Below are 13,132 nucleotides of genomic sequence, written 5' to 3'. Positions count from 1 at the left end.
CCAATGCTAACACGAGTTATATCCACAGCTAAGAATAAAATTCAGTTTTCTCCCTATTTTCAACTCTCCATATGCTGTAGATTTTGGTAATGACAAGTATTTAAAAGATCTTGGTGCAGCTGGAGGAGGGACTTTAAAAGCAATTCAGATTATGTGACAAGCCCATTAGAAAAACATTTCTGCTAGAACAAGTCCGCTGTGTTGCTGTTAGTGTTATCAGCCCTGGTCTCACACCTCTCTGCTGAGAGGGGAAAAGGAGTACACTTCTCCCACAACAGGTACTTCAGCTTGCTTGTAAATTAAAAAGCTTCCCACTGCCATAGTTTACCCTTAGTTTCATACTAATAGTCACCTTTGTAGGCCCAGAGAAACAAAAAAAATATTTTTAATAGACTCTCAGATCCCAGAATTAGTTCTACAAGAATATATCCTAAAAAAAGTTCTACAGCCTAAAGCAGATATACAACCTCCCATTGCCTGTATGCCTATTTTCCTCAATAAACAGGTACAGTAGGAAATAGATCCATCAGAATTGTGCTTGGAGACCCTCTGGTTTTCTTTTCTTTTACCATCATGAAACTTGAAGTGCAAATGTAGCATTTAGCATAAGCTTACCATCTTCCAGTCAGGCTTAAACACACCGCTAATTCACAAAACTAGTTCACAAAACTGTATTTTTGCTTTGTTACTTACTGGAGGAAGCGGAGGAGGAAGAGCAGGAGGCAAAGGAGCTTCATCTTCTACTGGAGAACTGACCTCAGGCGTGGGACTGGATGACTGTTCAGTAGAAGGAACTATAGCAGGATTGTTGTTGTTATCTTCAGTTGTCTCAGATGTTTGATTTGTGGTTTCAGTGCTTATCAGTTCCTCAGTAGCAGGAGAAGGTAATTCATTATCATTGGCATCTGACGAAGGGGGCGGCTCATCAGGAAGAGGAACTGTAGGTTGCACGGAAATAGGTTCTTCAATATTGCCATTGGTACTGGCATTACCGTTGTCAACATCTGCTAAGATGCCTATGAAGTCCTGGGGATTGCTTGGCTGATAAAAAGGAGCACTTTCTATTCCTCCAGCGAGAGTATTAAAGCGCTGATACAATAATTTTTGTATATTGGGTCCACTTGGGCCTTCTGGTTCAGTGATAGAACTGCGCTTCTTTAATGGCCTGGGAGCATTGGCCAGTTTTCTTCTCAGAGCTTCAAGGTCAGCGTCACTTTGATATCGCAGCGGGGAATGCACAATAGGTGTGAGCTTAGTAGGGCTGAGAGGACGAGGAATGTTCTCCACATTGCTGTTTTCACTGGATGGTGGAGCATTTTCCAGCTCTTGATCTTTGTCGGAGACCTCAGTCTGAGGCTGAGATTGTGGCTGGGAGGAAGTCTGGGCAGGCAAAGAACCGTGAAGAAATGGCAAGGGTGAGGGAGACGTCGAACCAGATTGTAAAACGGGTTTTCCATAAACTGAAGAAAAGAAAGATGGAAAACAGTAAAAAACTGTTCTCAAATTACATAATAAAATATTTGCAAAGAAACCACGTATGTCTCTGTTGCTACTTGTTTGACACTAAAACAGAAGGAAAAATCAAATCAATCATATTGGAACCTATCAAAACAGAAATACTCACCTGTTGATTGTGATGATTCTTACAAATACAAGCTATGAGTAACACCTGGAATGTTTTTCCTCTTTTATGAGGAAACAGTATAGAATCATAGAATGTCCTGAGTTGGAAGGGACCCACAAAGATCATCAAGTCCAACTCCTGTCCCTGCATAGGACAACCCCACAGTTAGGAGGAGAAAAAACTCTCCTCTCTACATGCTATTTTTTCAACTTATTTCTGAAAGTATCGGTAGAGTATCCAGACTGTATTGTTCTAATTGCATCTTGTTTTAAATAAAAGGTAATTGAATGGATACTTATTTATGGGATTATTTTTCTGCCATGCTGTATACATAAATATACCTTTCATCTTCTCACAGATTTAGACAAGTTTTTCAAACTGATATGGACAGTAAACTAAAACAAATAGTAGATCTCAACAGTATTTCAAAGGGAAAAAAGGCAAAATATATTCTACCTGCTTTTACTGACTTATTTAAGGTATTGTATACAGCTTGTTGATAATTCTTTGGTGGTGTTGCTTGCTGAAGATACATTGAGTAAATGGAACTGGAGTTCACTGTCTGTGGCCCTTTTCTGGGAGACTGAGGTCGTGATCCTTTATCAGCTAGAAATGGTCTGATTGCCACAGTCAGCGGGAGTTCTGGCCTGCCGTCTCCTCCTGGAAACAAGGGGGAACCTGAAGGTTGATACGTGGGGCTGGGAGGTACAGAAATTCTCTGCTGAATCTGCTGCGAAGAGCTGGGCTGATGTACATTGCTCGGTGGTGGGAGCGGAACGGGTCGTTGCCGATTTGTTATACTCGTGCCAGGTCTGGGCAGGCTGCCATCTTTCCTTCTTTCCAGGGAATTTGTGGAACTTGTTCCTAAGGGAACTGGACTTGGATACGTCCCATAGTTTTGAGGCAACTGCTTGCTTACACCAGGAATTGGTGGTGGTACCTTCCCCAGGTCAAGACCCTGTGTAAGAACAACAAAAACGTATATACCATTTAATTACATAAAATACTCATGAGCAAGAATATTCCTCATTCGACAAAACACACTAATAATCATGTGCGACAGCAAAGGAGTCAATAGAAACAATTCCTATTCTTGAATCACTGGATATGATTCTACCTGAATTTATCACAAGACCTCATCATACGTCAGGTAGAAGCCACTGTTTAAAGCCATCTTCAGCTATAATACATTAATATGAATCCAAACTTATTTGCGTACTTCCAAAGCCTGAATAACTTGTTCTCAGTTCTGGATCTCAGTATATAGTTGATAATGTATTTGATAATATATAGTGTGATAAAGTTTACCAAAACTAGTTAAAGACAAAGTTCTTATTATTTAAAGCTTACAGTCTTAAATAATTCATAAAGTACTAGAACAACAGTACAGACAGACAACACCAGTGGACTCACTCAAGGATTGATTTAATTACTTCTTCTGTGAGATTTTTCTGAGAAAAAGAGTGCACTGAAAAAGTGACAATCCACACCAAGGAAAAATAGTAACAAGGATTCAAATTAGAAAAACAGAAAGGTGGGAGAAATGATTAGGAGAAGCAAAGGGAGAGAACAGGGGAGACCAGGTATGTAAAAGTACAGGGGAGACCAGGTATGTAAAAGAACAGGAAAGAATACAAACCATTGAAATTGAAAAAAAAAAAAAAAATGAATTGTAATGTGATAAGAACAGAACAGGAAGAATGCAAAGGTAATAGTCTTTGGGAATTTTTAAATAATCATCAACAGGGAAACTCAATGTGTAGGTAACTGAAGTGAGTTCAGCTATGGAAGCCAAAGTTTCATTATTTCAGCAAAAGAGATCTACAGATATTTCACAGATTAAACCCACCAGCTTATCCGTGCTTCCTAATACTGAGGTTGGCAAAGGCTGGCTGGATATAGTTCCTTGTTTTAAAGCTGTATCCATGCTTGATTCTTTCCAGTCTGCGTTGGAGATCTGAGGGGGTTTTACCACAGGGGTTGAGCTCTGTTTAAGTATTGGCCAATTTCCATCAGTAGCTTGAAAACAGACAAAGATACTATATTTAAGATAATCCACACCACCATTGCAAACAAGCAAAAGAACATAGGAAATGGAATAGCAGGATTAATTTGATTCCAGAAATGAGATAAATCACTAGTAATGTTTGATTCAGAAATCAATACTGAAAGCCCAATCACTACATATAATATGCTGTTCATTACCCTTTGACATGAAAATTGTATTGAAAATTTCTATAGAAAATGGATGGATAAATTTTGGTTTGAGCGTTCCATATTCTACTATTAGAAGGCAGACAAGTTCAGAACAAAAATCCTTACAGAAACACTTCATCAACATATTTCTTTTGGTACTATGCAGAGACACAGTCAAATTATGCTAAATGTTAAGTCTACGTAAGCTCTGAGTGGAGTTACTCCGAATTTAAACTATGAATTAAACTTTCATAGGATGTAAAACCTCCTTTCAACAATGAGGTGGAACAAAACCAAACATTCCTTCACTGGAAGTGGTGGTTAACTTACCTTTTGTTTTTCCTCAACATACTCACCTGATTAGAATGGCTCCAGAGATTTAAAATTAAAGAAATTTATAAAGCCAGCTGACAGCTTCAACTCACAGTGTCAAGATAAAAGTCATGGGCTTTTATCTTTCTCATATGCAAAAAAATCATGCATAGCTGCACATGAACTGAAGCAACAAATCCTTAATAAAGTCCTAGATGTAATGATATGTTACTTTATTAACTGCATGAGACTATTTAGTTTCTGTTCTCTATGCAAGTAGGAGTTTGAATAGCCTGATAATTAGATCTGTTTTTAGTAATTAAATGGATCCCAGGTTAGATCCTAAAGGCTTTGATTTGCCTTTGAAAGATTAAACTTACGTTTCTCTTACTCTAAAAGAGACTGGAGATCATCTCTCCTTCTCTATTGCCTATAATTATCTTAGTGGAGCACTTCAGATCAGTAAAGACAACATGTAACGTGTAACTCACTTTACTAGAGGTTAACAACTCAAATGGAGGGGGGTTTGTGCATGGGGGGATTTACTGAGATTTCTGGACCCCATAGTAAGACAACATCAAATGAAAATTAGGTATTTAATGGCAAAATTTCCCATTTCATTTCAGTTTTAAGCCCCTAGAAAACCGAATAAGCAGGGCTATTTCTAGAATTCTTTGCCATCCTCTGTCTAGTATAGCGGATAGTCTCAGAATAAGCTGCATAGGAACATTCTAATTATAGTGAATTTAACGTCACCTCTCTACTTTCTATCCGTGAGCCTTATCCTCTTTATTGAGTTTCCCTTTTCCTTCCCCCTGCAACCTGCAGATTTCTTGAAGATTACTACCCAATGTTTTCACTCTATGAGTGCAAATTCACTCTATTAGCTCATAAATCTCTTTATAGGCTGGTTAAAATCATATCACTTTTAAGTAAGGAAAAAAAAAAAGTTACACCTCTCCATTTAACCTACCACACTAATTATTTTTTAATTATACGTGCAGACCATTCCTTAATATCACATACACTACAATGTATTAAACTTTCAAATTCAGATCAACTGTGTTTGACTTCTGAGAGATAAATACTTTGGAGCAAGAGTATTTTTGTGGTTGGTCATTTAAATAGGGTTAACACTTGCATATTTTTTACACTGAGAAAATAGTATTTGGTTCAGAAATCACTTTTCATACTTGCAAACTGCGAAGAAGTAACAAGGCCCAGCTTTAGTACTGGCAACCTCCAAGAACTGGACATGTTGGGTTGTTTGTTTTTAATAATCTGGTTATCAAGAGCAGTACCAAAAAAGATGACTGTCTAAACACTCTGACCCCTAAATAATGGCAAATTTTTGAAGTATGCACTGAATTAACATTTACTGTACAAAATACACAAGACGTTCCACAACTCCAGTAAGGTTACAGTTCAGTAAATCTTTTGTTTTGAAGAATGGTAAAAGGCGTTATAACTGATTCACACAAAACACGAAAGCATCTTTAGCCATAAGTTTAGCTATTAAGAAAGCACTTACAGAAACAATAGCAAAAATGCTAAATAATTGGGTTATCTTCCCTGCAAATACAAGCCCATGCTCAGAAAGACAGTTATACAAAAACTTTTTGTAATCCTTCAAATTCCAAGTATTAGCATGTTCATCCCCAAATTCTGAGGTAACAGACTGGAAGTAAATTCAGACTCACTCTCCTCTAAGTTCTTTTTAATTCTACTTATATAAACATCAGAATGTAGCTGTTCCCACCTTCCTGTTCTTCATGTTACACTCTGGCAGACCTGCCAACTGCCATGCATTTTTTAGGAGCGTGGCTCTCACGTCGAATCTCACGCACTGAACTGCGCTGAGGTTGCAACCTGCAGCTGTGGGACACCAGTGCCAGAGGCTGCGGGAGGTGCTAAGAGGAGGCAACCGACCAGCCTCTGCCTTCTGCTGTCTTTGGTGAGACCAAGAAGGTCCCAAACGCTCCTGGCCGTCTGATGGTAACACCATTCTGACAAGCCCTGGCCATCTCCTGCTCTCAGCCACTCCATGGTCATTTCAGACAACTGGCTTCGTGTTCTCCTCCAAATCCACCACTTGTAGGAGCCGCAAACAGCCCGTGTACTGCAACTCCCACCAGTCCATTTGGCATTTACATAAATCAGTGACATGCAGACACAAAAGGTTTTGTGCATTTTCTCTGATTTTATCTAAAAAGGTCTGGATCCAGGATACTTACTACAGCAGCTGGAGTGCAAAACAACTATAATGTTTTTGTGCAATGGAAGTCAGCAAGGTTCTTGGTGCTGACTCCTGAACGGAGTGAGCTTTTAGCCCAACTCTGGGGCCAGTGCAACATGGAAACTTAAAGTTTCCCACAAAGTAACTCAAGCTAAACCTGTATGTAATACATCCATCTAATCTGAGAGACTAAAACATGCTTTGGTGATTGCCATGAATCTTCTAATAACAATTAGGAAATTTCAAGGTTTTTCAATGAAGAAAACTCATCCCTAGTATATCACTTCAATACCTCAAGGATGAATTTGCTGCAAATGTTTCCTTCAAAGACAAAAAGCAACTTCTCAACAATTTTACATTTCAACAGCATCTTCTGCATGCCAGACCACAACACAAGATCTAAAGATGCTGTTTAATATGCATCTGTATGCAAGAGCTCAGATGACCATATTAAACACTGAGTTCTTAGCCTAGCCAGAGATCTTCTATGGACTCACAGTGCTGGGTGTCACAGACAGTAGGTGCCAGGCGGATGACATTGTGACCAGCAGACTGAAGAGAAGTGGGAGGTGACAGAATAGGATCCGCTATTATGTCTAAATCAGAAACCTTCCAGGTGTCTGGAGACTTTTTCACACACCCAAAGTCTGTCTCTACCGGGCACACCAAGGCAGATCCAGTTACACAGAAAAAGAAAGAAAAAAAAAGCGGTGGAAAAATTATAACAATGACAATGGAGAAATTAGAACAGGAACACTCAGACAATGAGAAATAAAAGCATGACAGTTGAAAAAACCTCTCAATTTCTTTTCTTCCTGGGAGCATATAATCTCCTCCTTACATATCTATCTATATGTATCCATATAGATATAGATAGAGAGATCTATATCTATCTTATAGGACTTTATTCAAGTACATTCAGAGTAATAAACAAAGTCAGTCCTAAGGTAGAATAATTACTTTTATAAAAACAAAAAGTCATCATTCAGAGATCTTGTAACTTCCTAAGGTAGGTCTAGAAACAGGTATGTATACCTTCTGAGGTTGATACTTACAAAATAAGGAATTATTTTTGGTGGGTGAATTTAAAAGTTATGAGCTGTCATATCCCATATGTGGAAGAGGAATCCACATCTGAAAACAAAACTGCTTCAAATCTGTCACTTTACCCTGCAGTTAAGTCATTCCATATGGTTAAAACTACATAAACCCACAGTGATGGGGTTTGTACAGCCTTTGATTCAGACTAAAGGTATTGTTAAATCACTAATATAAATGGAAAAGACCGGGTTTTTTTAAGTTCTGTTTGGATAGTTTCACTTCCTGACCTTGGCGTTTTGGGGGGCGGCATTTTGGTCCGTCTTTCCTACTGAGAGGTTCAGACTGTTTTCCCTCTGTCCCTTCCTCACCATTTGGAAGCATGCTGCAAGCTTTGCTGGAATATTCAGTTTTAAACCCATGGGATTGTGCATTTTTATTTCTATTATGTGCGTTTTCCTAGCCGACCATTTCTAAAGAATTCTGATTTTGCTGTGATGTGAGCAGAGAGGTGAGCTTTGCCAGAATGAGAACTTAAGGCACAAATGTCAAGACCTGCTTCCTTCAGCCTCCAACATAAATAATAATAATTAAAAAAAATTTATGATGTAGATGGAGTTATTAATATGGGAGCCAAGGGAGCCAATTTTGGACATCAAGTTCTGGGGAGTACTCTGGAGGGGCAGCTTCTTCACTAATGAAAGCAGAAACACGTAAACTGCATCAGTGCTGAGGTTATTCCATTTCAGAAATGCTTCAAGCACCACGAATTCTCCTGTCTCAGTTGGAGCAAAAACCTCCCACAGTTTAATTCTATTTTCCTCTTTAGTCTCCTTCTGAGAAATAACATTAGTTTTACTTGTTCACTAGGTTTGTTTTACTTGACTGAAAGCAACATACTGTAAATAGTCGTTTATAAATATAGTTTGCCCCAAAGTTGACTTCATTATTATATTCAAACACACAAAAACTTATTGAAAAGCTGTTAAAGACAGAACACAGAATCTGTGAAGGAACATGTGCTCCTTTAAGCGGTGTACCAGCTAGTAAAATTTCAAAGAAAACACTCAGTCTTCCTAAGAAAAATTTATGGAAAGAGACAAAACCACCTCATATCAAATGACTAATGTCCAGTTCCCAGAACAGTATCAAGGCATCGAAAACTTGCCTCTTCCTTCCACTACAGAGATTACGCTGTGTCTCCTAAGATTACTCCTTTACTCCTAAGATTACTCCTTTCCAAACCACGCGTATTAACAAACACCACACTGAAGTGCTTACCAGATTTTGATCTTCCGTGAGTTGAGCTAGAAGCAATGGTGAGGGACTGCGGTTTAACTGGATCTACTGGGACAGCATAAGTGCCAGCACTGGGGACTTGGATGTAGGGTCCTACTGCTGCCACCCTTCCTGAAGCGCTCAGGGATGACTGGGGTGAGGAAGTTCCATTAATACGGTTCAACTGAAAAAAAAAAAACAAAACCAAACAAACAAAAAAAAAACCAGACGAATTGAAATGTAAACTTCCATGTAATCTAGGCGTTTGTGCCTGAACAGGAGATCTAAATTTAATTATCTAGTACCGTGCACTATAGCTAAGACACCTTAATAATTAAGTTACCATACTCCTGCTTCTACAAAAAAGTAGAAAGTGCAAAATTTATTCCCTAAAATCAACACCTCAAAAATTAAATTTCTCAGCCACAGCACATACATTTCTTGTAGAAACCTTTACCTGTGTAAGGTCTCTTTCATTGTGCCTTTCTTAGGACTAAAATGAGTTCTTAAATGATCAAATATGTATGGGGTATTTTTTAAAAGCAATACCTCCAGCTAGAAATACATACAGGAATCCAGAAACTGATCTCTCTAGTCCTTAGATAAATGATCTACTGTGCAACTGATTTCTAATCAAAGTTCCAGACAACTATTAAGACTAACTTGATCAGACGATTTATATTTTTAGCAGTTTTCCATACTGGAAGATGAATATTTTATGAAAAAACAAATTTCTGATGCTTCCATGCTTTGAAACACAGCCCATAATCACACTTAACTTCCTAGAAATATAAACTACTATAATTTTTAATACAGTGTGGTCTGTGCCATGGAGAAAAATAAAAGGAAACACATTCTGTCTAACAGTTTTCTGATATCGATGCAGAACCTTGCAGTAGTTTTAAGAAGCCTGCTACTTTTAAAAAAAAGTTCTTTAGATGTAATTGTATTACTCAGCTGGGAAAAAAGTGAGATTCTGTGTAGTTTTTATATGCTCTCGATAAACTAAAGTGTGGCCCTTTTAACAGTTTATCTTACAGGAATGTTTTCTTTTTGACGTGCCTCAACTTTTTTCTTGTATAGTCGTTCCCGCAGCTCATTGATTCGCTTGTCCATCATAGCCACCTCCATATTGCGTTTGTTTAAGAGTTCCTTCTGCTGCTGAAGCTTTGAGTTCTGCTCCTGGTTAAGCCTGTTACGAATCTTAAAAAAAAAAAGCACTACTTAGGACAGCTACTTCATTTTGTCTGTTGTCAAGTTGTAGTTGTTTTAAACACAGTATTCAAAAAAATCAAAGGCACTTGGATCAGCTGTGTTCTGACATATCTAATGTTATGGTTCCACACAGGCTGTCAAATCAGCATGTGCACCATGAACAACTCTTAAAAAATAAACAAACTAGGGGATACCTATTAAATACCTGTAGACTGCACCTCATTTATAGCAAATGGGTTGAAGAATTAGACATAAAGACATTTCAGAACTGAATTCCACTATGAAAAATTAAGTAATAGAAAATGTGATTTTTAACCACCAGGCAGTTTGAATATCATGAAAACTAAGTGATATAAAACTTGTAAAAGAAATTATGCTATTGATTCTGTTTCCAGTTCCACGTGAAATTTCTTGCTGTCTGGATGGGAGGTTCAGTGAACTGCTTGTGCAGGGACTGGGCACAGATCTTCCTCTCTAGATGGGGATTAAGCTGAAACCTTCACAGCAGGTTTCCAGTAGATTAGAACACGGATTTACTTTTATGGTTTAAATCAAGCATGACAGTCTTTGTAATTATTTCTCTTGCTTTCCCATTGGCATTTTATCACACCTTCAATAACTGACAGTGGTCCAATTTTCATGGTAATGTTACATGCAAAAAAAACCCTGAGGCAAATTTAAGTCTTGATAAATGTGTATGGGATCACTGTGAAGCACAAGACAGAAATCCTCATCTGTTGAGCATCTTTGTGCTTTAGAAATACTCAAAAGGCAGATATGCCTTCTGTGAATGGGGAAAGGGGAAAAAGAGGGAAAAAGAACCCTTATTCCTAATTCATGGAAACATGTGATGAATTAATTTGTATGTTGTATTTGCCCAAGTAAAGAAATGAGAATAATTTTGAAATTTAAATTAATTTTTAAATACTAAATATATATATTAGAATTGTTGCCTTGATCACAGTCAAGTACAAAAGTAAATAAAAAAAGCCCTCAAATTCAGACACATTGGCACACGATTAAGTATTCTGTAACCGTTAAACAAAAACTGGACAAAATTTCCATGTAAATGGAATATTTAATTTCCCTTGTGAGAACTACACTTCAGATGTTACAGTCTTCTTGGAGGAAGATACACGATAGTGATAAAGGGAATACTGTGCAAACATACTGCAGCTGTAGAGCACTATATAGGGCAGTGAATACAGTGTGGCCTCTATTTTTGATGATTCTGTTAAAATGTGTCATTTAATTCCTATTTATTTTCTTTTTCTACACCACACATTACAGCTATATTTTCACAATGTATTTCAAATATACTTTCATTCACTGTCCAGTCATGTCTCCAAGTTAAGATGACATCTAAGTGAGCTTGCTACACCCAGTTCTTTGCAAAATAGAAAAGCACCAAAACGAATTTTCAAAAAATGTTTTAAGAAAGATTAAAACAAATACTAGGTTATGTCAACATTGAGTATTTCAGTATTAGGGGCTGAGAAATGCCCTTCAGAACACTTACACACTTCGTATCATTATATGCAAGAGCAACAACAAAATTAGTTTTTAAAGCTAATGAAATCCTGTTTTAAGGAGGGTTATATGCTAACTACAACCACATTATTAACAGCATTTCAATACATCAGTTTTATAAGGTGTCACAGAACCAAATGGCCACCCATAAGAGCAGTAATATAACTTTTTAAAATCTACAGCTACCATCCAGATGGCATCTCTCCATTACTTACCTGTAGCTCTTGATACAACTTCTTTAATTCTACTGCGGCAGGTCCCGTCATTTGTCCGTTGTAAGACTGAAACCCGTTCAGTTTCCCTTTCCTTAAATCCTCCAGTTGCTGAGTAAGTTGATCCACTTTTAACACTGCAGCCTGTAGCTCCTGCTGCTTTTCCTGGAACATGGCACTTATATGTTCAATTTCAGTTGCTAAAATTAACAAGATAAAAATAACAAAAAACAATTAAGTAAAGCAGAGTTGTTAATTTTTTTAATTCTACAGGTATTGGTAAATCTAACACACTAGTTTTAAATCTAGCATCTGCATGCACATATAAAATATCTATGTCTTGGGAATTTTCTAGCAGTCATAATATTTCCTAACAGTGAATAGACTTCTTCTGACTTTTTGTTTGTTTTATATAGTCAGGCATAAAGTTATGTCGTATAAAAATTTCATAGAAGCACAGGACCGTCTGTAAGACAAAAAACATTGTCTGATATCCCGCTTCAATGCTATATTGACTAGCAACATAGCGTTATTTGCTAGTCGTGCAGTGAAGAGTAAATAAAATTAAATAAATCACTTAAAAATTCCACATACACAGATTGCCATTCATGATCTTGCTGTAGTCCACTTGTCCTCTCATGGCACGGATTTTTTTCAGCTTTGTCTCCTGGGTTTCAACACGTTCTTTAAGTTTTTGAAGCTTCTCGCTCTCAGAAACAGACTGCTGCTGGCGACGTTCTTGTTGCTTCAGATAACGCAAACGTTGTTCCTGACAAAATGAGGTTTTAGACAAGAGGTACCTGTTACTCATTTATTTTAAAAAGAGTTAACTTAGAAAAACCCATCAGTGGGGTTTTTTTTATTTCCAGAAATGAGAAAAGTAAAATGTGTATCAGTCCTCCTAGAAAAACTCTTAACATTGTTTAACAAACCTGTTTTAGAGCAGAGATTCAAGATCTTTTTAGACCAAATATCAAACTTACATATGTGCAAATACAACCGTAGCCTGACCAGCCATTCAAACACATCTGTGAAGCTTACTCTGGCATTTGTTTTCTGACACTATTAACACTTTTCCTGCTGCTACAAAAATGAACCTCCAGTGATGTTATCCACCTTCCCAAAGATGACAAAATATGTCCAACAGACTATTTTAAACAAGCTGACCCAATATAAGATAACGTTCCAGTTCTAAACAACAGTGCCTGCTGGGCACACAGGAAAATGTTCCTTTTCCTACATTATTTCCCTCAAGAACCACAGAACTGATTGGCTGATTCCTAGGTACCCCAGGCATCCAAAGCACGTTGTATATTATAACACCTACAACAATGTCAAAAACACTAAACCCACTCCCTACTCTAAAAACACACTTATATTCTTACATCTCAGCGACTTTGGAAATGTAATACATTAAGATATCTCTCTCTATATCTCTCTCTCTCTATATATATATATTTATCTATGTATATCTATATCTATATCTCGCAC

At 37.5% G+C, this 13,132-nt stretch overlaps 1 protein-coding gene across 4 annotated transcripts in view; it reads right to left on the bottom strand.

The window, feature by feature from the left end:
* The window catches only part of PPP1R13B (protein phosphatase 1 regulatory subunit 13B), a 71,770-nt gene that overhangs the window by 4,495 nt on the left and 54,143 nt on the right, over positions 1–13,132 (bottom strand). The window contains exons 6-13 of one of the 4 annotated variants that reach the window (XM_065636451.1): positions 12,236–12,410; positions 11,645–11,841; positions 9,723–9,887; positions 8,688–8,868; positions 6,866–7,021; positions 3,474–3,643; positions 2,081–2,582; positions 694–1,460 (exon numbers count right to left, since the gene is read on the bottom strand). In XM_065636451.1, the coding sequence (XP_065492523.1) occupies positions 694–1,460; positions 2,081–2,582; positions 3,474–3,643; positions 6,866–7,021; positions 8,688–8,868; positions 9,723–9,887; positions 11,645–11,841; positions 12,236–12,410 (2,313 nt within the window). The remainder of the gene's footprint in view (positions 1–693; positions 1,461–2,080; positions 2,583–3,473; positions 3,644–6,865; positions 7,022–8,687; positions 8,869–9,722; positions 9,888–11,644; positions 11,842–12,235; positions 12,411–13,132) is intronic. The other 3 variants (XM_065636452.1, XM_065636453.1, XM_065636454.1) reach the window with 3 other exon arrangements.

Source organism: Caloenas nicobarica, chromosome 5 (assembly GCF_036013445.1).
Source record: "Caloenas nicobarica isolate bCalNic1 chromosome 5, bCalNic1.hap1, whole genome shotgun sequence".
Lineage (NCBI taxonomy): Eukaryota > Metazoa > Chordata > Aves > Columbiformes > Columbidae > Caloenas > Caloenas nicobarica.
This window is presented reverse-complemented; position numbering and strand designations above follow the sequence as displayed.